The 25,261-nt window shown below is 50.0% G+C and overlaps 1 protein-coding gene across 8 annotated transcripts in view; it reads left to right on the forward strand.

The window, feature by feature from the left end:
- The window catches only part of FYCO1 (FYVE and coiled-coil domain autophagy adaptor 1), an 80,030-nt gene that overhangs the window by 5,358 nt on the left and 49,411 nt on the right, over positions 1–25,261 (forward strand). For 4 of the 8 annotated variants that reach the window (XM_055557971.1, XM_055557970.1, XM_055557974.1 and 1 more), the window contains 8 exons: positions 4,968–5,110; positions 8,710–8,816; positions 10,539–10,664; positions 13,744–13,850; positions 17,097–17,240; positions 20,416–20,506; positions 21,454–23,820; positions 24,803–24,895. In XM_055557971.1, the coding sequence (XP_055413946.1) occupies positions 5,056–5,110; positions 8,710–8,816; positions 10,539–10,664; positions 13,744–13,850; positions 17,097–17,240; positions 20,416–20,506; positions 21,454–23,820; positions 24,803–24,895 (3,090 nt within the window). In that variant the 5' untranslated portion in view covers positions 4,968–5,055. The other 4 variants (XM_055557976.1, XM_055557975.1, XM_055557977.1 and 1 more) reach the window with 4 other exon arrangements.

The raw sequence follows: 25,261 nt of genomic DNA on the forward strand, positions 1-25,261 counted from the left end.
TAGTAGGAAACACATATTTGGTCTCTGTCCCTGGTTCCTGGCACAGAACTTCTAATACTGTTGGAATTTCCTGTGTAATAGGAGTGTCCTTTGTTATTCAAAACAAAACCCTTTCAACCACACAGGCAGTTTATGCTAGTAAGGTTGACTCTTCCTGGGCCCCTATAGGTGGTGTCTTGGTAAGGGCTGGTTGCTAGAGGACTTTCAGCCCCATCCTTAGACCCCCCTTCAGAAAGGCTGAAGTTAATCACCAGTAGCCAGTGATTTCATCAGTCATATATTAAGTAATGAAATGCTCAAAATTTTCCAAGCGAGGCTTCAACAGTATGTGAACCGAGAACTTCCAGGTGTTCAAGCTAGATTTAGAAAAGGCAGAGGACCCAGAGAGCAAATTGCTAACATCCGTTGGATCATAGAAAAAGCAAGAGAGTTCCAGAAAAACATCTACTTCTGCTTTATTGACTACGCCAAAGCCTTTGACTGTGTGGATCACAACAAACTGGAAAATTCTTCAAGAGATGAGAATACTAGACCAGCTTACCTGCCTCCTGAGAAATCTGTATGCAGTTCAGAAAGCAACAGTTAGAACTGGACATGGAACAACAGACTGGTTTCAAATCAGGAAAGGGGTACGTCAAGGCTGTATATTGTCACCCTGCTTATTTAACTTCTATGCAGAGTACATCATGTGAAATGCCAGGCTGGATGAAGCACAAGCTGGAATTGAGATTGCCGGGAGAAATACCAATAACCTCAGGTATGCAGATGACACCACCCTTATGGCAGAAAGTGAAGAGGAACTGAAGAGCCTCTTGATGAAAGTGAAAGGGGAAAGTGAAAAAGCTGGCTTAAAACCCAACATTCAAAAAACAAAGACCATGGCATCTGGTCCCAGCACTTCATGGCAAATAGATGGGGAAACAGTGACAGACTTTATTTTCCGGGCTCCAAAATCACTGCAGATGGTGACCACAGCCATGAAATTAGAAGATGCTTGCTCCTTGGAAGAAAAGTTATGACCAACCTAGACAGCATATTAAAAAGCAGAGACATTACTTTGTTGACAAAGGTCCATCTAGTCATGGAATAGATCCATGGTTTTTCCAGTAGTCATGTATGGATGTGAGAGTTGGACCGTAAAGAAAGCTGAGCACTGAAGAACTGATGCTTTTGAACCATGGTGTTGGAGAAGACTCCTGAGAGCCCCTTGATCTGCAAGCAGATCAAACCAGTCAATCCTAAAGGAAATCAGTGGTAAATATTCATTGGGAGGACTGATGCTGAAGCTGAAGCTTCAATACTTTGGCCACCTGATGTGAAGAACTGACTCATTGGAAAAGACCTTGATGCTGGGAAAGATTAAAGGTGGGAGGAGAAGGGGACAACAGAGGGTGGTCAGAAGTACAGGTAGTGACAGGTACTGGGACTTGTGACTGGTGTCTGAAGCCCGGGCAATCTTGTGGACTGAACCCTTAACCTGTGGGGTCTGCACTGACTCCAGAGTTAGAATTAGAGTTAGTTAGAGTTAGAGTTGAATTGAGGGACTTCCCTGGTGGTCCAGTGATTAGGACTCCGAGCTTTCAGTGCTGAAGGCCTGCATTTGATCCCTGGTCAGGGAACTAAGATCCCATAAGCCATGTGGCATGGACAAAAAGAAAACCAGTTGAATTGAATTGCAGGGCACCCAGTGGTGATAACTAGATATTGGTATGGGGGAAAAGCCACACATTTGGTGTCAGAAGTGTTAGGCGTAAAAACAGCTCATCGCTAAGCCAAAGGGCAAGCTCGTCTAGAGATACGAGGAAATAGAGTGGAGGGGGACTGCCCCCATTCTGTCTTTTGAAGTTCAGTAATAACCTCAGGATCAGGAAACGGGAGGCCAGAATACTGAGAGTCATTCTTTCAAATCCATGAAGCTAGCATTCCTATGGAGAACATTTGCTTCCTGAAACCCTGGGAGGTGTGACCCACAGCCATGTGGGGAAGCCTGCTGTGACCTATAGACCCAGGGCTTTTACCTTGGTGGTGACGCAGGCTCTTGTAATCAGTGCTTGGGCACAGCTCACCCCATGACCTGGGAGCCTGGCCTTGGCAGAGGGGGCAGCGCCAGGGTTCAGGCAGAGAAGGCCTCCTGGGCTCGGGCTGACACTTGCAGCTTCACCAAAGCACCAGGAGGTCCAGAAGGAGCATGTTTCTGTCTGTTCAGGCTCATCCTGCCAAGATGCCAGTTTGGTTTACAGATACTGTTACCCTTGTGCCAAGCTCCAAAGAGGGCTGGTTTCTAGGAAATCGAGGTTGGTTGTATGGTTCGTGCGGTATCCCAGCCAGAGCCTGGATGAGGTGACTCAGAGTGTGTGGTTGTCAGGACTTCCTTTCCAGGTTCCGCCCTCCCCCTCCTGTTTGGGTCTCCCCCTAGCTCTCAGTATGCACACAGACCCAGTGGACTCTCCAGGTCATCATCTTTCAAGGTTATTTCCCCCCGAAGCTACAAGGCTCTCTGTTGACCATAATCGAATAAGAGGCATGCAGGTACAGACGTGGCCTCGACACCTGTCATGCCCTTTCCTCCTCAGGTCTCTTCGATGACCTCCTGTTCATTTTTTAGGCCTTGCCCAACCCAGTCGCCATCACAGAGTGTCCACCACACTTGCCCTTCCCCACGTGGAATGAACGTTCCCTTCCTCGGGTCCCATTGCATCTTGTTAAATTCATCCCAGTGCTGCTCTTTCTTTTGTTGAGATAAAATGCACAGTAAGTGAGGTTTGACACATACGTTTGTCAAATGTACACAGTCACGTAGCCACCACCATAATCAAGACAGAACAGAATTGGTCCCCAGATTTCTGCATGTTCTCCTGTAGTCAGACCCTCCCTTTCCCGTCCATCCTCGGCAGCCGTAGGTCTGATTTCTCCCCAGAGCTTCCCCTTTGTAAGAATAGCACACACGTGGAATTGTAAAGTAGATGGCTTTTCAGTCTGGCTTCTTTCACTTGGCAAACATCATGTGTTGTGTGTATCGCTGGTTCATTCCTTCCCCTGAGTGTTCATAACTTTTCGATCATATCTCTGCGTGGACCTCTTCTGCCTTATCTGCATATCTGAACGCTTTCCTGTCTGTCTTGTGGGCACACAGCTGAGCTCCTCCAGGGCTGGACGGTGCCTGCGTGCCCTGAAACCGCAGACTGAACTGGGCAGGGCGGTGCTGGGCAGCTGCGTGTTGACAGTGGTGGTCCTTGACCGGCTCCTCCTTGCTGGGAGGAGCCAAGTGTCTCAGGCAGCAGGGCCGCTGCGCAAGTCTGACCCGTCCTGGGCTGCTGCTCTCTAGGGCCCTGGCTGGTCCCTGCTTGGGCTTTGTGTTCAGCAGGGACCCAGAGAGCTGCCCAGGGAAGGGCAGGCTGGCTTCCGATAAACCAGCCTGCCCTCACTTTGATGGTGGGATGCCAGCACGTTTACTGGGGACTTTGGCAGAGTCTGTGGATCCCGTGGCCCTCCGGGTCTCTGTGTCTGAAATTCCTGGGGGTGTGGTGCTGGCATGTGCCTGTCTAGTTCCTCTAGGCAGGAGAAGCCCTCTTTGGGCCTTGTTTTCCCTGAGTCACAGCCACGCTGGCTTGTGAGTTAAAAATAGGCCTCGGGACATCTGCGCCATGACAGCCCCTCCCTGGGCCCCAGGCTGACCTGGAATGCTTTTGTAAATATTTGGGAACTTGCAGTTCTCAACCGCTTTTCCTCCTGCCTAGTCTCCTGGGCCAGCTCAAGTTTGAAGCACTCAGGCTGGCGGCACCTGTGGAGGCCCTGGGGCTCGGAGCCGCTCCCAGAAGCCAGTGGAAGCGGGAGCGTTTGCTGTAGGGACAGTGGCTGGGGGTAGAGCTAAAGGGGTTGAGTCCAGACTGAGCAGGGTTCCCCTCCCTGCCGGCCCGGCCGTAGACGAGTTACACAGCTTCTCTGCACCCAGGTTCTCCCTTGCACGTTGTCTGCCCCTCCCCCGGCCCCAGGGTACTGCCGAGGGTTAAAATGACTGAGTGTGTAAAGCACCTCACAGGCCCAGTGCACAGGTGGCTACTCTGGCCACCTCTCGTCTTGCCAGCCGATTTTGCCAGCAAACATTACACCTTTGCATCAGCCATCGAAGGCAAGGATTAGAGGTTCTGAAAGGAGGATTCGGTGGCGTCCACACCTCCTTCCGATGCTGCTCGGATCTCCTCCTCTGTTTTGGTCTCCTGCCACCACTGTGTCCTTACATCACTTCAGCAGCTGCCCAAGTGGCACTGGTAACTCGGGACTCACCAGCCGAGAGAGGACTGTAGCCATGCTTAAAATAGACACGTCCCGTGGCTCTGCAGGCCCCCGGTAGCCCCTGGTGTCTACCCTCCCCGGCTGAGCCGGACGCTGGGCGGCTGGAGGCCACAGACCTCCCCAAGAGGCAAGCCAGGCTCTCCTTGGTCCAGAAGCCCTGAGGGTATGTGTCCTCAGCCTCTCCCTCCATGGCTGCTGCTGGCCAGAGGTTACCAACCATTCCTCCGAAAGCAGCCTGGGAGGGCGTGGGGCTGGGCACGGAGGAGACAGAGCTGGAATGGCCGCACCTTAGGCCTAGCTGCAGTGAGTGGGGGGCTGGACTAGTTCTGGCCTTGGTGTAGCAGGGTGAGGGGAGCCGCTGGGAGGTTTTTAAAGGTGGAAAGTGAGGCAGGCCTGCCTAAGAGGGCAGCCTGGGAGGGGAGCTCGGAAAGAATAGATGGCTCTATTTAGTTGATCTCGTTTCTTCTGAAGCCCCAGACCAGGTCATTGTGCCTGAATGTAAGTGTCTCAGAGAATGTAAGTGTTTCAGAGCAAGGCTCTCGCAGAAGGGTTCAGCCCTTCCCATTCAGAGGAGACGCCCAGACGGTGTGACGTTGCTCCTGGAGCAGTGTCCCTCTCCTGCTGACTTTAAGTCTGTCTGTGACCCCTTCCTCCACGGCCTCCTCCCTCTGCAGGTGCCACCATGGAGTCTGACTGCTGCTGAGTGGCCCCGGGCAGGAAGCGCGCAGCCAGGAAAAGTGGCCCCAGACGGTCACGGTCACCATGGCGTCCACCAGCGCAGAGAGCCAGCTGCAGAGAATCATCCGCGATTTACAAGGTACGGCTTAGCGCTGAGGGAGCTGTGGTTGTGCTTTGCTGGGGCCAGCTGAGTTTCAGCCCTGTGATCTCTGTTTACACCGACGGTAATCGGAGCCCTCGGCACACATCACTGAAATATTTGGGGCTCAGATGTCCACCCCGTGTGAGGCTGGAGGAACTTGCCTGGCCCTCGTCTCAGACACTGTACAGGCAATGTGTAGACAAAATCAGATATCCGTTTTTGTGTCTGACTGTAGTGTGTGTGTGTCTGTGTGTGTGTGTATACACACACCACTGGGCAATGCTGGAGCTGGCTCCTCTGTGAAGGAGGATTCACCCGCCCTCTGAGTAGGAAGACGACATACCTGCCTTTCTTGTTTTGCTCTTCCACCTGGTCCCGGGTGAACTCACTCCAGTTGGGCCTGCTGCCTCCCAGCCTTTCCTGAGCTTGGTGTTGCCCAGCGAGAGAGACTGGCTCGTGGGCCTCGGCTGCACAGAGGGAGAGTGGGCAGGGGTGCCTGCGAGGACAGCAGGCTTGGAGAAGTGGGCTGTATTCTCTACTGACTGTGGAGTCCAGGGCCCAAGGCCACCTTTTGGTGCCGTCCTGAGGATCAGAGTTTTAGCAAGTTTTCCATCCCTCATGGATCACCAGGGCAGATCTTGTGAGCCTCTCTGGAGCACCAGCGCATGTGCTGTGCCCCCTTCTTCCACGTCACGGGGGCCCTGGTGACACTCCTAATAAACTCAAGGCCCAGGTCCCTTACTGCTCAGACCTGTGATGACCAACTGCAGTCGCTCCAGGCCAGCGGAGGCCGCAGGAGTGTTCATTGTGAGGTCAAAGCTGGATGAGATAAAAATCACTTTCTCAGGCTTCTCTCCTATTTATGTAGAGCTTTGGGCCTCTATGATGATTACGTGGCGTTTCACTGTGCCAGGCACGAGTCTCATAGATAATAACTCACTGGGTCCTCACGTTTGGTCCTGTGAGGCAGGAACCATTTCATTCCCATTTTGCAGATGTAGAAACAGACCCAGAGAGGCTAAGTGACTTGCCTAAGGTCACACATCCCGTCAGATAGAGCCTAGGTTTGCACACACAGCTGGTGCCATGGGCTGCGCTCTTAACCACACCAGTCTACATCCAGCTGCAATGTGAGATGCCTCTTTTCTTTTTAAATCTACACACACATATGCACACACACACATATGCGCGCACACACACAGAAGGTACAGTGACAGTCCCTGCAAATCCGAGTTTGCCCTGGTCTTCAGAGCCTTCTCCACAGAGTGGACCGTCTTCTCTGTGTTTCAGTCTCAGTTCTCTAGGATGGACTCTGGGACCTGGGTCCTGATTGGAGGGAAGAGAGAGGAAGGGAGGAGCCCGTGGCAGAGCTCGTGAGCCTGGGAAGAGGACAGGCAGCTGCTTTTGTTCAGTTGCCCTTCTCCACCCCGAGAGCTGTCCTTGTCTGTCATCCCCCACGTCCCAGGTCATCTCAGTGTCCAGTACACAGTGCTAAGAGCACCTCAGTGGGAAGTTTCAAAAGGCATCACACTTTGTCAAGACCCTTTCCTTTCATCTGTTGGTAACGGGCAGAGTTTAGAGCAGGAAATTTCATATTCCATATCCAAGGCTTCTTTCTGCATTTCAGGAGTTCCCACGTCAGGTTGTGAGCTTTGCCCCTGCCTGAGGGTGGAGGAGGAAGGCTCTGTGTCCTTCCCAGTCCCTGGCCCCTGGCCCTTGGAGCCCCCACGGCAAATGCTTCTCATCGGGCACACTGGACATTGGTCATATGTTGTGAGACTCAGTCCCAAAGAACCTGTCTTTGCTGTTGGCTCCCTTTGCCTGAGGGGTCAGAGTTGGTTAACTTTTAACAGCTCAGGCCCAGCTTCAGTCCTTGGCACATCTGCTTTCTAACAGCTCCTTTTCTTTCAAGAATTGTCAGTGAAGGCAGTTTTGTCTTGCATATCTCAAACCATCTCAGCTGAGGATGTTTTTCTCAGGGTCTAAACCAGATCCAACTTCTGACAGTCCGTCTGTTCCACAGAAGAGCTGTGAGTGTCAGAGGGATTTCTCCTCTTTTTCTGCATTAGTAAGTAAATCGTCTTAGAAGTTAAGAGAGGACCTCTGGGGTCAGAACCAGGATTCTCTTGAGAGAACGAGGGTTCTTGTTCCAGCTCTGCCGTTTGCCACCCTTAATCTTTGACCAAGTGCTCTGACCTCTCTGTGAGCTCCTTGTCTGTGAAGTGGGGATGAAAATGCCTACCTTTGTCAATTCTATTTTGTACCATTTTTTTTTTCACATTTTAACAGCTATGAAATTGGGCTCATCTTAAAATCAATTGCATCTTCAGTTCAGTTCAGTTCAGTCACTCAGTCATGTCCAACTCTTTGCGACCCCATGAATTGCAGCACGCCAGGCCTCCCTGTCCATCACCAACTCCCGGAGTTCACTCAGACTCAGGTCCATCGAGTCGGTGATGCCATCCAGCCATCTTATCCTCTGTCGTCCCCTTTTCCTCCTGCCCCCAATTCCTCCCAGCATCAGAGTCTTTTCCGAGCTTCGCATGAGATGGCCAAAGTATTGGAGTTTCAGCTTTAGCATCATTCCTTCCAAAGAACACCCAGGGCTGATCTCTTTTAGAATGGACTGGTTGGATCTCCTTGCAGTCCAAGGGACTCTCAGGAGTCTTCTCCAACAGCACAGTTCAAAAGCATCAATTCTTCGGTGCTCAGCTTTCTTCACAGTCCAACTCTCACATCCATACATGACCACAGGAAAAACCAACCTTTGTTGGCAAAGTAATGTCTCTGCTTTTGAATATACTATCTATGTTGGTCATAACTTTTCTTCCAAGGAGCAAGTGTCTTAATTTCACGGCTGCAGTCACCATCCGCAGTGATTTTGGAGCCCCAAAAAATAAAGTCTGACACTGTTTCCGCTGTTTCCCCATCTATTTCCCATGAAGTGATGGGACCAGATGCCATGATCTTCGTTTTCTGAATGTTGAGTTTTAAGCCAACTTTTTCACTCTCCTCTTTCACTTTCATCAAGAGGATCTTAGATTTGTTGAAATAAAGCAATTCCTGCCTCGCAGTTCTCTGTTGAATAAGGAAGACACACAGAGGTCTGGCCCCTAAGCGGCACTCAGTTGGCAGAAGCAGATGGTGGTGTCGCTCTTGCCATTGTCGTCATGACCACTGTTTGCACATTCTGGGTCCTCAGGAAGCCTGGATCTACCTGTACTGAGCAGTGGGGTTATGGTGAGGAACAAGAAACATGGTGGGGTAGAGGATAAAGCCCTCAGGAAGTCTGTGTTAGGGACTGCTGTAGGATTCGTCCATGCAGCGGGCGTTTTGTCCAAATACTGCTTGCAAATTATGAGGCCTTCTTGGTGGGCTTCCAGGGCCAGCCGAGAAAGGTGCCGAGTCAGCAGGCTCTCAGGACAGCCTCGTGCCTTCTGACCCGGAGTTCCAGCCCACGGGTGTTTACGCAGCACACACATGTGCACAGTGCTTTGCCATCGTGGACCACTTGCTCCTGCTTCCCCGGGTCATCCTGCTGCTCTCTCTGAGGCCAGACTCCATCTGGTTACATGTTCCTGTTTGTTGTCTTAAAGATGCTGTGACAGAACTAAGCAGAGAATCTAAGGAAGCAGGGGAACCCATCACAGATGACAGCACCAACTTGCATAAGTTTTCTTATAAACTTGAGTACCTCCTCCAAGTAAGTGACTCCCGTCGTGTGTTGCTTTCTGCTCTGTTGTCTCTTGTCTCCCTCTTGGCTGCCTCATCAATACACAGGATGCAGCTCCGAAAGCTTAGTGGAGCTGTTGAGCCCTCCTGGTTAGACTGAAGGTCAGAGCTATCCCCAGCCTCCAAGTGTGATCCTCTGGTGAATCAGATTGTTGTCCCTCAGGATGGTGTTGGGAACTGAGAGCATTCTTCAGAGATTTTGGCTTCCCTGGTAGCTCAGCTGGTAAGGAATCCACCTGCAATGCAGGAAATACCGGTTCGATTCCTGAGTCAGGGAGATCCCCTGCAGAAGGGGACAGTTACCCACTCCAGTATTCTTGCCTGGAGAAGTCCATGGACAGAGGAGCCTGGCAGGCTGCAGTCCATGGAGTCACAAAGAGTCGGACACGACTGAGTGACTATCGCTTCACTTCAGAGATGTACGTCCTTTTAATGCAGGTCACAAGGTCTCTGTATAGCAGAGATCTTCACTTTGAGGCAATCCCATACCCCTTTGGCATCCCAGTGAAAGCTATGGAATCTCTCCCCAAACATAGTTATATGTACCTGGTCACATATTTTCCAGGAGGCTGTGGGCCCTCTGAAGACTATCCAGAAGTCCCCATTTTAGAGCCTTGCTCCTCAAAGTGTGGTCATAGACCAGAAACATCTGCATTACCTGGGAGCAAGGCAGAAGTGCCCTCTTGGTTCCCACCTTGACCTGCTGAATCAGGACCTCTGAGGGCAGCCCAGGAAGCTTTCTTTTAACACATCGACTGTATAACCGAGCTTTTATCTGCTCGGTTCAAGAAACACAGATCTAGAGAACCTGCAGATGTGGAAAAATATAGGCAACTACAATAGGTAGGAAGGAAATGGACCAATACAATAACAAAACTTATCTCAGGGTGATGGTGTTAGGCATTATAATTTTTTCTTTTCTATTTTAGTTTATTTTATCCAGACCTCCTAACAATGTATGCACATGTTTTATAATCAGAAAAAATGCCATAGAACGTTAGGTTATAGGAGGATACCCTCCATCATTTGAACACCGTAAGTTTGCATCATCACCTCCCACCAGAGCGAGTGGCGTGAGAGCCCACTGGAGGACGTGTCGCAGTGTCTTGAAGTCTCACCTTTCACGTGCCTTTTCAACTGCTTCTATTGTTTTACACTGTGGAAGTATTAATGGGCTTTTTTTTTTCCCTGAATTCACCTATTTTGGTTTGGGTTTTGAAATGACTCATGGCTGACATTTATTTGGACTTATTCTATGTATATTAAAACAGTACTGAAACTTGAGTTGCGTAACTGGGGTAAGATGTCACTAACGCATTTCCCTATGTCGAGGCACTGTTAATAACTCTTCATGTTGCCCTGGAACTTTTCTCTTGCATTTCTTTTCCGTGTGTTAATAGCATCTTTGGAGGCTTCCATCCAGCTCTATGCACAGAGGTCACTTTGGGGGCCTGTTATTCCTGAATCTCCCTGGTCATATGACCTTGAGCTAGTTGCTTAACCTCTCCTAGTCTGTTTCCTCACCTATAAACTGGGGACTAAAACACCCTCATTCATCAGTAAGTAAAAATAATGCCAATAAAGAGCCTCACTCAGTGCCAGGCAACTAAGCACCTGTTGTTATTACCCATCATTAAATGGTGGGATAAACAGCAGTGTGTGTGAACGTCCTCTCTCTCCTTTCTCTGCCCAGTTCGATCAGAAAGAGAAGGCCACCCTCCTGGGCAACAAGAAGGACTACTGGGACTACTTCTGTGCCTGCCTGGCCAAGGTGAAGGGTGCAAACGATGGGATCCGATTCGTCAAGTCCATCTCAGAGGTGAGTGAAACAACCAGCGATCTCACCTCTTCCCCTTTCCGGCTTAAGCCTCTCACAGAAGCCTGCCGGGTGAGCGTTTACTATGCCGAAGAGCGGCTGAGTCCAGCCTGTGTGTGAGACCCCAGCCCACACGTCACTCACAGGGTGGGCTGTTCACATTGCAGTCTGCTCGTGGTACCCCCAAAGAGATGGACAGCACAGGACACCTTCACCTTTTTTTTGAAGAATTGGTTTCTTAAAGAAAATCTTTACAGTTTGCTAGGCTACTTTCTCTACGCCCAGAAAACTTGGATTTGAGATGAAGAGAGTGTAGTGGGATCTTGAGAGACATTTCTTAAAATGCCAGCAATAAGCAGCTTCCCACATTAAGTTCTAAGCCCCCCAAGAGCAGAATGCCATTGCTTTGCTGTTTTACAAAACTCCAGATCAATAACAACACACATTCTCTGTCTCATCAGTCTAGTCCATTTGTTAGTGAATGACTTTGCACGTTAGGGAATCCACCTAGATTTGAGACAGGAGGTTTATACATTTCATCTTTCTTTTCTGTATCTCATCAGTAAGTCTAAGGTCCCTTTAAAATCAGAGCACATGCTCCTAGGCTGGCCTCCCACAAAGGCCACAGGGTCATGTGCTCTGGGAAGGACTCCCCAGCTGTAACACCTGGAGCTGGGTAGGTTTCCTCTTATAGAGAATGACAGCGTTAGACATGCGGACCCTGAGGGCTGGGCATCTTCCACCAGCTGTACCTTCCGACAGCTGAGAAAATGAGGGAAGATCCTGGCTCAGAGGAATTGGTTTAATGTCCACATGTACAGACAGGTCTTGTGAGATCGTGCCTGGTGGGACACTCGGGTACATGATGAAGTGTTGTATTGCTTCTCTATGTAGTGCAGTGAGTTTTGATTAGATGCTAACAAAACTTAAGGAATTGAATGATGAAAGTGGACCCGTGATCTCAAAAAGTTCTTAAAAAAAGGCTATGCAGTATCTTCATTTGATATACAAAGGAACTATTGTTGTTCCCTTCCCCAAAGGATGTTTAAAAAGACCTTTTAACATAACTCCTTTCACACATATAATGGATTCAGTTAATAGGCCTGACTTAAAATGTAGCCTCAAGTGTTTGCCTGTAAAATATTAAATGTTCTAAGTGCTGTTACTATGGCCATTTTATTAATTAGGACAGGCCCTTTCCTTGGGAGCTTATTGACACAAGCTGTTATGTGGAGTTTTTTTTTTTTTAGATTCAGCGGGACCTGGGTGTGGATGTGTGTACGTGTGATCGATACGCTTCACTTCACGATGCCTTGCTCAGCTGTTCTCAGCTGCCTGGGTCCCTGGTTGTCACCGCTAAGCACTTTGTTCTCACCTCACTCATAAGTGGAAAAGCATTTGGATGTGGGGATGTCATCTGTCAGGATCCACTCCCTGTGCACATGCCATGGTGGATTTTACAAAACCAGTGGGTCAGGCTGCTGCTACCACCTTCATTTCCAAACCCTCTGGCTGTACCCCAAACCCACAAAACTCACATGGAGAAATGTCCTACAGACTCTGACAGAAATGTCTTATGAGGTTTCACACCTTCTCATTTTTTAAAATTACCTCATGTTGTGGTATCATTTCCTCAAGTCAGCGATGAGAAGGCATGGAGCCCTGAGCTTAAAGGTGCTGGGAACTGAGATGTTTATAACATCGTGAGCATGCTGGTGCTGGAGGCCATACCTCATGTTTCCTGTCTCAGCCCAGCGCCGTGGTTAGCTTCTTAATAGGATGGAGGGTTGTTGTCATTGTTCAGTCACTAAGTCCTGTCCGACTCTTTGCGACCTCACGGGCTGCAGCACACAGGCTTCCCTGTTCTTCACCATCTCCTGGAGCTTGCTCAAACTCATGTCCATTGAGTCAGTGATGCCATCCAACTATCTCATCCTCTGTCGTCCCCTTCTCTTGCCCTCAGTCTTTCCCAGCATCAGGGTCTTTCCCAGTGAGTTGGCTCTTCACATCAGGTGGCCAAAGTGTTGGAGTTTCATCTTCAGCATCAGTCTTTCCAGTGAATATTTAGGGTTGATTTCCTTTAGGATTGACTGGTTGGACCTCCTTACTGTCCAAGGAATGCTTAAGAGTGAAGTGTTAGGACCGTCTTTTGGTTAGACCACTGCCACCCTTCCCCAAGCCGCCAAGGTAAACACTTCTGACCTTTGAAGAGATGAGAGGGAATAAGTCTTGGCTTACCCTGGTCAGAGCCAGTGGCTGACAGAGCAGGCGCATGTGGTAAGTTGGCAGGTTTTGAGCTCCTGCCTATTATCCTGAGCGTCTGAGGCTGGATCATCAGGAGCATGAACCCTGATTTGCATACTGATCTCAAGTGTCTTGCTAGGGCCGGGCTCTCTGACCAGCTTGCCCCACCTCTATCACAACAAGCCAGAAACCTCTTTAGAAGCCATGTTTTGTCACTGTGGCGAGAGGTTGTGAAGACAGGCCTGTACCTGGACCCTCTATCCACCTCAGGGTTATTTGCACCCCCTCCCGCTTCCACATGGGCTCCAGCCAAGCCCCCTTGCCTTTTCTGCTGCCTCTCTTCTCCCAGCACTTCAAAACCCAGCCCAGACATGTGCTAAACAGAGACCATCTCTCGCTCCTCAAGGGTACTTCTATGAGGAGCCCTCCATTTATCTCCGGCTTGTTTTCTAAAGATTCCAGATTAAACCAGACCATTTTCATCTCTGACTCTAAACCCAGGGATTCTGAGGGAGCAGAGGAGGAAGAATGACCTTCCAGTAGATCCACAGTAGATGCTTGAGCCTCTCATGACTGTGTCTTCTATGGCACGTTTGTTGGAGTCCACAGATTATTCTCAGATGGAGGCCTGCAAGACGTCCACACACTTTAGGCCTTTTTCTCTGAGGCGACGTTCTCAAATGTTTTGTGTTCTTTGAGGGACTTGAGTGAAGCTTATGTGTAGGGAGAACTGGATGGCATTTTCCGCCCTGTTTCTGTTTTCGCCAGGCATCCTTGGAGGCTTGTGTTTGGAATTAGGCTAACAGCTCTTCGTTTCTATTTTATCTACTTTTTCCAGCTCCGAACATCTCTTGGAAAAGGAAGAGCATTTATTCGCTACTCCTTGGTGCACCAGAGGTTAGCCGACACTTTACAGCAGTGCTTCATGAACACCAAAGTGACCAGGTAAGTGCGTGGCAGTTCTGGCTTTACCCCGCGTGATTCAGAGGTGACCTGAAGGCCCCTCATGAGCAGTGCGGGCACTAGTTACAGTGGACAGAGAAAGACAAATACCGTATGTCTCTTATGTGGAATCTGAACAACAGTATGAATGAACGTATTTATGAAACTGTTGAAACAGGCTCACAGACACGGAAAACAAACTTCTGGGGGAGAGGTAAGTTGAGAGTATGGGATTAACACATACACAGTACTATATATAAAGTAAACAACAAAGATTTACTGTATGGTACAGGGAACTATATTCAGTATCTTGTAATAAGCTATAATGGAAAAGAATTTTTAAAATATAGACAGGTACATATATTGTTGTTGTTCAGTCACTAAGTTATGTCCAACTCTTTGCGACCCCATGGACTAAAGCACGGCATATTTCCCTGTCCTTCACCATCTCCTGGAGCTTGCTCAAACTCATGTCTATTGAGTTGGTGATGCCATCCAGCCATCTCATCCTCTGTTGCCCCTTTCTCCTTTAGCCTTCAGTCTTTTCCAGCATCAGGGTCTTTTCCAGTAGCTCGGCTCTTTGTATCAGGTAGCCAAAGTATTGGAGTTTCAACTTCAGCATCAGTCCTTCCAATGAATATTCAGTGTTGATTTCCTTTAGGATTGACTGGTTTGATCTCGTTGCAATCCAAGGGAGTCTCAAGAGTCTTCTCCAGCATCACAGTTTGAAAGCATCAATCCTTTGGCGCTCAGCCTTCTTTATGGTTCAACTCTCCCATCTGCACCTGACTGTTGGAAAAACCATAGCTTTGACTAGACAGACCTTTGTTGTCTATGTCTCTGCTTTTTAATATGCTGTCTAGGTTTGTCATAACTTGTCTTCCAAGGAGCAAACGTCTTTTAACTTCATGTACATATATGTGTGTAACCAAATCACTTTACTGTACTCGTGAAACTAGCATAGTACTTGTAAATCAACTATCAGAGAAAATTATGATGCTGTTTATAATACACAAAGTGGAAACCGTCAATGTCCAATGATAGAGGGCTGTAAAATTACAGCAAATTAGCTTAAATGGCATAGCATGACATCATTTAAAATTCTAATAAGGAAGTCTATATAGCTGCCGCTAAGTCCGTGTCCGACTCTGTGCTACCCCAGAGACGGCAGCCCACCAGGCTCCCCCATCCCTGGGATTCTCCAGGCAAGAACACTGGAGTGGGTGGCCATTTCCTTTTCCAATGCAAGAAAGTGAAAAGTGAAAGTAAAGTCACTCAGTCGTGTCCAACTCTTCGCGACCCCGTGGACTACAGCCCACCAAGCTCCTGCGTCCATGGGATTTTCCAGGCAAGAAGTACTGGAGAGGGGTGCCATTGCCTTCTCCGGTCTATATAGCAACAGTGAAAATAACAATGTAATGATCAAGGGAAAAGAATGCAAATCTTATTCTAATGACAACAATGAAGAAATTGCAAAAAACATATAAAAGGATTAGAAAGTATATGAGAACATGACATGATAAATAAAAAGTAGGAATATGTCATTTTTTTCTTTTTAAATTATTTTTTTTGCAGTGAACATTTTTTTTGAACACTTTTCACCAGGCATTAAAGTGTATGAGGCTTCTGAAACAAGTTCAGTTCAGTTCAGTCGCTCAGTCATGTCCGACTGTTCACAACCCCATGAATCACAGCACGCCAGGCCTCCCTGTCCATCACCAACTCCCGGAGTTCACTCAGACTCACGTCCATCGAGTCAGTGATGCCATCCAGCCATCTCATCCTCTGTCGTCCCGTTCTCCTCCTGCCCCCAACCCCTCCCAGCATCAGAGTCTTTTAAGGAGCCCTCAAACAAATGTGATAAACTAAAAGATGATAATAGCAATAATGCCAGCTGCAGTGGCAGTGCCTGTCTGTGCCACGTCCTGGCACAAGCAGAGGCCTCCATCTGTCATCCTCTCCTCCCCTTCCTGACCACAGTCCTTGGCGCACACGGAGCAGGAAGCCCTAAACTGTCACAGGTGAGGAGACAGAGGCCGAGGGAGGTCAGATGCCTCTGTCTGGGCCCCACTGATGCTCAGGTGGGAAGCAGAAACTGGGGTTCAGGTCTTAGAACTCTAATGCCAGGTGCTTTCACCTGGTAGATGGCATGTCCTTGGTGCTGGCAGACATGCCTCTCCGCAGAACCACCTGTGGAATTTTTAACACCAGCAAGCCTGGGGCCTCACCAGAGACACTGAGTCAGTGCCAGCCCCGTTGGTCTGGGCTCCCTGGAGCTTGTGACAGCAACCAGATGGGGGGCCTTCGGGCCCCTCGTGCCCCTTCCACCCCCTCAGCAGGGGGAGGAGGACAGGACGGAGAGCAGGACTGAGCACGTGGAGCTGGGAGAGGATGTCAGATTAGGAGCCTGTTAGCTGAACCTCTGTGGCTGGCCCGGCTGCCCTGTCCACCTCTGCCGCCCTTCTACCTCTAGAGCTTCTTCCAGTTAATCAAAGAGATACTTCTGAATAAAAGAAAAACTATTGGGGGGAAGTATTTTGTTTCATTTTGTGTCACCTTTAAGATTTGTGTAAATGCGTATTTCTCTTGTAAGTGCTAAGCTTTGTGAATTCATGTGCGTTGAAACCTTGGCACGTTGGATTTGAAGGTGGTTGTGAGGGTTAGTCACAGCTGCCATAAACCCACTTACAGTGTCTCCCAGTTCTCAGAGCTCAGCCACGTGGCTCCTTAAACTCATCAGTGTTGTCTCTTTCATTCTTACCATTTCACATGAAGTAAAACAGCCACCACCTCAAAGTGGAGATATTTTGTTCTTTGACTTTTTTAATACATGTCTGGACAGAAATTAGCAGCGAGTTCAGTGTCCTGTATTGCATTCTCCAGAAGGGATAGAAGACAAGATGTTCTTATGAAAAGGAAGTGTTCTTTCCTTTACAACTGCCCTTTCCTGGACGGTAATTCAAATTTAAGGTTTCTCACATTCTTTGGGGGAATAGATAAGATATAAATAATAAACAAATAAGCATCTAGTTCATTTCAGTAATTCCTTGAAGAAGAGTGAGTTTAAGAGTTACGTACTTCAGTGGTGAAAATCACATTGGGATGTGTATCTTTCTGTCTGTCTTTAATTAATTTAGTACCCTGAGTTGCAAGTTGATGAGGCAAAGCCGTGCTAGGAGGATGACTAAATGTACTCTTCCATTATCTTTATTGTTCCTGTACTTGACCCCTTTCCATATTTTTCTGCAGTGACTGGTACTATGCAAGGAGCCCCTTTCTGAAGCCAAAGCTGAGCTCTGACATCGTGGGCCAACTCTACGAGCTGACTGACGTCCAATTTGACCTGGCATCGAGGGGCTATGACCTGGATGCTGCCTGGCCAACGTTTGCCAGGTACTTTGAAGAATTAACTGCTTGGTTGAAAAGAGGGGAAAGAGGTGTTTGATTTTGAAGCTTGCCATCAGTCCACTCAAAGCAGTTTTGCTAATGCAGTAAATGACCTTATGCTTGCTCCTTTTACAGACTTGGTTGCATCATGACTAGCGATAACATCTGAAGGCTCCAGCCTTAAACTTAACCTAGTTGGTTAGGCGGTATGAGTCAGTGGAGATGCATATGCAAAACACAGGGTTTTCAGATGTGCTAAGGAACTCAGTGTGGGAGCGAAGTGGAAGCAAGTGGGCTTTTCCCAGTTGTGTTCTCCTAGATACAGTTATTATCATGGACGCCAGTGAGAGGGATAGAAAGCTCATCGCATAAGGGTTGTTGGAAAGTTTGCTTTGCTGTGTTTTCTTTTCCTACACCAGTACAGCGCCCACACAACTGCATTCACACAACACCCATTTCAGGAGTGAGGTGCTGAGGAAACAGGCACAGAGAGTGGAGGGACTTGCCCAGTGCCACACAGCTGGCAAGAACAGGGCCAGGGCACCAGACTTGAGTTCAACTCAAGCCCAGCACTCTTCATTTTTTTTTTTTGCTTTCTGTAAAAAAGGTGTGTTTTGTTTTTAATTCCAATTTTTTGAATTTCTTATTAGGGACTTCTTTCTGTGGAGGAAAAAGTACTGACTATAATGGAACCCATATGCCAACTACTGGGGCTTAAGAGCCAACATTTTTGCCATATTTACTTCACACCTCCTTTTTAGAATGGTTCAATTTTAAAATCATTTCAGAATTACAGAAAAGTTGTAAAAACAGTACGCAGTGCTCATCTGTCCTTCACCTCAGTTCTCTAGCTATCAGTGTTGTACTACAACTGTTTTTATCATTCTCTTTTCTTTTGACATTTTTTGGCTGCACCTCATGGTTTGGGGATTCTTAGTTCCCCAACCAGGGGTTGAACCTGCGCCTTTACAGCAGAAGCATGGAGTCTTAACCACTAGACTGTCAGGGAATTCGCTATCACTTTTTCGCCTTATGTAAATGTGGTTTGTTTCCATTCTCATTTGAGAATATGTTACAGCCCTGATTGCCCTTTACTCCTAAGTATTTCATTGTGTATTTCCTTAAATCAGGGACATCCTTTTATACAACCTCAGTACAATTGTTAAAATCGGGTAATTGACACTGATACAATACTGCTATCCAATCTACAGAACATACTCAAATTTTAAGAATTATGCCAGACACGTCTTTGAGCCAGTCCAGGATCACATCAGTGAATGGTCAGGAGTCTCTAGTCCTTGTTCATTTGGGATAGTTTCTCTTCTTTGTTGTTTATAGCATAGACATTTTTAGAAGTAGAAGCCAGTTATTTTGTAACTTATTCCTTGAATTGAGTTTGTCTAGTGTATTTTCTTATTACTGTATTCAGATTAAGCATTTTGGGAGAAATACCCCAGGCGTTGTGTCCCTCTCGGTGTATTGTACCCAGAGGTTTCATTACTAGTGAGGTTAACCATCATCGTTTGGTTATGCTGGTGTTAGCCAGGTTTCTCCTGAAGTTTTGTTTTTCTCTTTGTAATTAATATGTATCTTATTGGAAGACATTTGAGACTAGGTTTTTTTTTTTTCTTTTATCCTATTTCTTTTAAATCTCTCTCCTGTTAACATCCATTGGTAGATCTTTCCTGAATCAATTACTGTCGTGGTTATCAAAGAGTGATTTTCTGAGTCCATTTTCCCTTCTGCATTAGTAGTTGGCATTCTGTTTGAAAAGGAAGATCTTTTCTTTCTTCTCCATCAGTTTATTCATTTGCTTATTTATAGCGGTATTGACTTGTGGATTCTTCTTGTATTCAATAGGTTATATTCATCACTGTAATAATTTTAAAGCTCAAGTTATCTCTTATTTGGCCAGTCAAAGCCCCTTCAAGCTGGTTCTAATACCTTTTTTTTTAGGAAATAAAATATAGATTCAAACAAAGCCCCACCCCATGGCCAGCCTTTCTGATCTCTCCCTTTCTAGAAGTAATTACAACTCTGTAGTTGATGCATGTCATTCCCAGATATTTTTGTGTTTTACTGTGTGTTCTCATAAATGTATATATAGTTTTATTTTATAGATATATATTTTTTGCATTTGCATACATTGAATCGTGAAGCAGCTATTCTTTTGCAACTCGCCTTTTTCATTCCACTTTGTTTTTGAGGTTTTTAGCCAGTTGCACAGGGAGTTCTACAGATGTGGAATGGGACTGGCAGACCATGGCCCCCAGGGCAGTGTGTGACACACCTTTATTTACCCCCCGTCATGGGTCTGCTTTCAGGCTGCGGTGGCAGGCTTGAGCTGTTGTAACAGAGCCCAAGGCTTACAGACGAAAACACTCACTGCCTGGCGCTCTACAAAACAGGTGACCCGTGCGTGGGGAAGTGCTCCTCTGTGTGAGGAAAGAGGCTCTCTGTCTCTCCAGTGATACAGAGGCAGACTGGTTCTGCTTTCTCCACCACGATACACTGCCGAGAGCACCCACACATCACCTAACACACGTACGTGACTGTCTTCTGGGTGGACGCTGACAAGTGCAGTCGCTGGGTTGTAAAATGCAGCAATTGTAGATTAAGGGACAGATTCTGGTTAAGTGAAAGTACCTTTCGTTCGCAGTGACTAGTGCCATCAAATAGAACTTCCCGCAGTGTAGAACGTGTCCGGTGTGGTCACTTGAACCAGAAGAGGTCTTCCCGCCACATCACCCGTGTAACGTACTATAAAACAGTGACCTCACGGCCCAAAGCACAGCGTGACCTCTGTTTACCAGACTGACTGCTGCTGGTTCCTCACTGGCAAACGAGTAATGGCTGGCACCAAAGTTTCTAGGAGAGCTTAAATCTCAAACTGGGAAAATAGTATATCGTTCGTTTTTGACAGTGGGAGCAGAGCCACCATGCTTAGACTTCAGCAGTGGAGTCCAGCTGGCACAACCAACCTGAATGTGTGCTTTGGTGGAAATTGTTGGACTTTGCCCCCTTACTCTACCCGGGTGGGCATCACCCCTGCCACCACCTGGTTGCCAGTTGACAACCAAGGCCTCCCCGAGTGTGTGTGTGTGTGTGTGTGTGTGTGTGTGTGTGTGTGTGTGTGTGTTTCCTGCGCTGATGCAGGCGTGTCTGTTCTGCGGCCCCACAGGAGGACCCTGGCCACCAGCTCTTCCCCTTACCTGTGGAGACCACCCAGCCGAAGCTCAAGCATGAGCAGTTTGGTGAGCAGCTACCTGCAGGTAATGCTGGAAAGGCTGGGGCCTTCCTGTCTGTCATGTCCCTGCCCCGCCCAACTCGGGAAGTTTTCAGACACCTGATGTTCCAGTCCCAAGCCGCATAATCCCTCAGTCCTACCCGCTGTTTCCTAGAGTCCAGGTTTTTACAACCAAAAGGAATTTAGATCTTTTAAAAAGTAAGTTATTTTTTAAAACTTTTTGAAGTGTTTTAGAAGAAGTGATTTAGCACTGTGGTTAAAAGTGGCAAGATCATATTCTGACTGTCACTCGCCACCTGTGTGACTCTGGGAAGGTGACTTACCTTCTCGAAACTTGAGCTCTCTCATCTGTAAAATGGGATCATAACAATTATCCCAGCCCTTAAGATGGTTGTAGGGAGTAGACAAAGGTATGCACGCACGTACTGTGCTTGAGGGCTTGGCACAAGCCTAGTGCTCAGTGAATGCTAGTGGATAAGGTCAGTTTGGTTAATTTTGTTATCTATGTGAATGGAATGTATCATATAGTTTAATGGGAAAGAACACAGAAATTATTCAGCAAAGCAAAATAAAGAGTAATCAAGACAAGAAGCATTCAGAGTAGCATCTTTACCCCATTTTGAGATATAATCGCAGCAGGAATTGTGGGTACAGTGCCGTGGGTGAGCAGTAGTTTACATATAACTTAATTTCTCTGACAGCCAACACCCGCTGTGTTACCGACACTAGCGGCGGCGGGATGGGAAACGTCGATTCTGGGTCTCGGGGGAACTCATGCATGTGGCATCACATCTGCTGCTGACCTCTGGCAGCTGCTTTGAGCGAAGGGGTTCCAGTCCTCCGAATAGCTCCATAGACTTTAGGTCACCTAATTGCTGTAGTTTTCCTTCTGTTCGCATTAAATTCTAAAGCTTGACCAAACAGCTGTGTAGCTTCATCCCCAAGCCACTTATTTTCCATGTTTCTGCCCAGACTCAGGAGATGGCCTCCAGCCTAGACCTGAGCAACCCCTTAAACAGCGAGTCCCTGGAGGGCTTCGACGAGATGCGGCTGGAGCTGGACCAGCTGGAGGTGCGGGAGAAGCAGCTGCAGGAGCGGATGCAGCAGCTGGACAGAGAGAACCAGGAGCTGAAGGCGGCCATCAGCCTGCAGGGAGAGCAGCTGCAGGTGGAGAGGGAGAGGGGCCGCGCCACCGCCGAGGACAACAGTCGCCTCGCGGACATGGTGGCTGCGCTCCAGAAGCAGTGGGAAGTTGCCCAGGCCATGCAGAACACCATGGTGGAGCTGCACATGTGCCTGCAGGCCCTCGAGCTGGGGGCTGCGGAGAAGGAGGAGGATTACCGCTCGGCCTTGCGGCGGCTGGAGTCCTTGCTGAAGCCCCTGGCTCGGGAACTCAAGGCCACCCATGACTCCCCGCGCAGGAGGAACCAGGACATCCCCGCGGCCGATGTCCCGGAGCAGCCGGCCGCAGCCGAGCAGACGGCCGCTCCGGCTCTGGATGCAAAGGAGAGGGAAGAGCGTGTCTCCAGTGACTTGGCCCTGGAGACCCAGGAGCTGGCAGTGAGGCTCCAAGCCTTGGAAAGTGAGAATCCCCGCATCCAGGAGCTCAGCGGGCAGCAGGCACCGCAGCTGGAGCCGCTGGCTGGGGAACTACAGCTGAAGGAGGAGGCCCAGACCTGCCTGGAGCGCCTGGTGGAGGAGACAGCCCGGCTGCGGGACGAGCTGTACCGCAAGGGGCAGGAGGCAGCCCAGCTCCGGCGCCAGCTGCAGGAGTCGCTGGGCCACTTGGGCTCCCTGGAAGAGGAGCTCACGGAGGCGAGGCGTGAGGCACGGCGGCGGCTGGAGGAAAAGGAGCTGCTGGAACAGGAGGCCCGCTCGCTGACACGGCAGCTGCAGCTCCTGGAGACCCAGCTGGCCCAGGTGAGCCAGCACGTGAGTGACCTGGAGGAGCAGAAGAAGCAGCTCGTCCAGGACAGGGACCACCTCAGCCAGAAGGTGGGGATGCTGGAGCAACTTGCTGCGCAGCCAGGCCCAGGTCTGCCCGACGTGGCTGAGACGCTTGAAGCTCTGAACTCTGCCCCACAGCAGGCCTGCGAGATGCCAGAGGAGGAACAGCGGGGCCTGCGGGAGGGACAGACAGACAATCCCAGGGTGCATGGGACCGGCACGGAGGACCAGCTCCAGCAGGCCCACAGGGAGCTGGAGAAGGAGCTGCAGAATGTAGCTGAGCGCAACCACATTCTGGAGGAGAAACTTCAGGCCCTGCAGGCTGATTACCAAGCGCTGCAGCAGCGGGAGGCAGCCAGCCAGGGCTCCCTGGCCTCTCTGGAGTCAGAGCAGACAGAGGCAAGCCTGCGGGCCCATGTGGCAGAGAAGGAGGCTGCCCTGCGGAGCAAGGAGGCCGAGTGCCGGCGACTGCAGGAGCAGGTGGAGCAGGGCCAGCGGCTCGCCGAGGCCCGGGATGGGGAGCTCCAAGCTCTTGAGGGCCAGTGCCAGCAGCAGACCCAGCTGATTGAGACCCTCAGGGCAGACGGAGGCCAACAGGGTCTCAGCCCACCTGAAGACCATGCGCCGCAGGAGCTGGCCGCCCAGCTGGCCCTGTCTCAGGCGCAGCTAGAGATCCATCAGGGGGAGGCCCAGCGACTCCAGGCCGTGGTGGTGGAGCTCCAGGCCAAGCTGCAGGCCGCCCTGGGGGACCAGGAGAAGGTGAAGAGCCAGCTGAGCGTAGCTGAGGCTGCTCTGACAGAGCACAAGGCCCTTGTGCAGCGATTGAAGGAACAGAACGAGGCCCTCAACAGGGCCCACGTCCAGGAGCTGCTGCAGTGCTCTGAGCGCGAAGGGGCGCTGAGGGAGGAGAGGGCCGAAGAGGCAGAGCGGAGGGAGGAGGAGCTCCAGATCCTGCGGGAGGAGCTGTCCCGGGTCAGGTGCAGCTCCGAGGAGGCCCATCTGGAGCACACCGAGCTGCAGGAGCAGCTGCACCGTGCCAACATGGACACGGCGGAGCTCGGCATCCAGGTCTGTGCGCTGACTGCGGAGAAAGAGCGGGTGGAGGGGGCGCTGGCCCACACCATTCAGGAGCTGCGGGAGGCCAAAGAGGCAGCCTCCAGGGAGCGGGAGGGCCTGGAGCACCAAGTGGCAGGGCTGCGGCGAGAGAAGGAGAGCCTGCAGGAGCAGCTGAAAGCGGCCGAGGAGACAGCCGGCTCACTGCCTGGCCTGCAGGCCCGGCTGGCCCAGGCTGAACAGCACGCCCAGAGCCTCCAGGAGGCCTCACGCCAGGAGCTCGACACCCTCAAGTTCCAGCTGAGCACCGAAATGATGGACTACCAGAGAAGACTGAAGGTAACCCTCCCCCAGCCGTCTGAGCTGCACCCACCCCCTGCAGCAGGGCCTGGTGGGCCCGCGAGTGAGTGGGAGGCGCCTTGGGCCATGTGGCCCACGAGGGCCCGGGAGTGTCCTGTTGTCACAGCTCACAGCGTCCTTGTCGTGCGAGAGCCTGTCAGGGACCCAGCACCGGGGAGGGTGCCTTCACTCAGACATCTGATGCCATTGCAGACAAGTTGGGCCCACACAGAATCTTTTTTTGTAATTAGCAGCCAACGTTTTAAGAGCAAGTTGCTTGTAGGTTTAGTTCGGGGGCTTCTTTTGAAATCTTAGGAGGCCTGTAAGCCTGTGCCCTCATTCCTACATGGCAGCAGGAGCAGGGTGGGAGTGCCTGCTGTAAGGAAACATGAGGCCTCTGGTGTTTTCCTTACCCTCGTTTATGTACTTGCTGTCCAAGCCCTGTGGGCTTGTGAGTTCCTGACTGCCTCAAATCTTGTCCCTGGATTCTCTGTCCCTTAAGCTGCCTTCTGATAACAGTGCAGTTGTAATAAACCAACTCAATTCATTTTCACAAGATCCTGGGGTAGACGGGTTTACGTGCGCCCTAGCCTGCACGGGGGAGAGGGTTAGGAGTGAGGACACAGGCAAACAGACGGGGCTTCGGCCTCCGATGCTCGTCGCGTGCCTGTGCGCTCGCAGCCTACTCCTCTCGCTCAGGCCGCTGCTGCCTTTCCACAGATGTGCCTCCCACCCTGTGTCGCTCTATCCCGTGTAGCTCCACATGGCTCATGCTCCACCTTCCCTCATAGAAATGAAATGCTAAGCTCAGAGGCCAAGCTAAAGCTCTTAGCTTGACAGGATTGTATTACCAGTGAAGCCCAAAGCTTAATTTAGTTTGAGAGAAAGAGAAGTGGCTTGTTTTTACCCACTTCGGTGAATGGGGCTGAAGGAGTCTCAGAACAAGGACCCCACTTTTCTGATCCCTTTCCCATCCTCTCAGACCTCCAGTGAAGAATGCAGGACCCTCAGGGGCCAGCTGGAGGAGCAGGGTCAGCAGCTGCAGGCCACCAAGGAGGCCGAGGGGAAGCTGAAGGTAGGCCCGAGCCCTGGGGCCCAGGGGAGGTGCTCCTGCCTGCCTGAGCAGGGCCCGGCCCCTCATCCGCCTGGTCATCCTACTCCCGGGCTGTGGGTCTGTCAGGGAGGGAATCTCACTTGTCTCTCACCAGACCATCAAGAGGCCTCCCTGAGGGAGATCCAGTGTCCTCACTGAAGCTGCCATCAGCTCACCTTTTTAGACACCCAGAGTCTGTGTCATGGCCCTGCCACTCCCTGGACACCTGGCTGGAGCTGCCAAGTGTGTTTTTTTATACCACCCCCCACCTTGTCTTTGGAGAAGGAAATGGCAGCCCACTCCAGTATTCTCGCCTGGGAAATCCCATGGACAGAGGCGCCTGGCAGG

This window comes from Bubalus kerabau, chromosome 20 (genome assembly GCF_029407905.1).
Source record: "Bubalus kerabau isolate K-KA32 ecotype Philippines breed swamp buffalo chromosome 20, PCC_UOA_SB_1v2, whole genome shotgun sequence".
Lineage (NCBI taxonomy): Eukaryota > Metazoa > Chordata > Mammalia > Artiodactyla > Bovidae > Bubalus > Bubalus kerabau.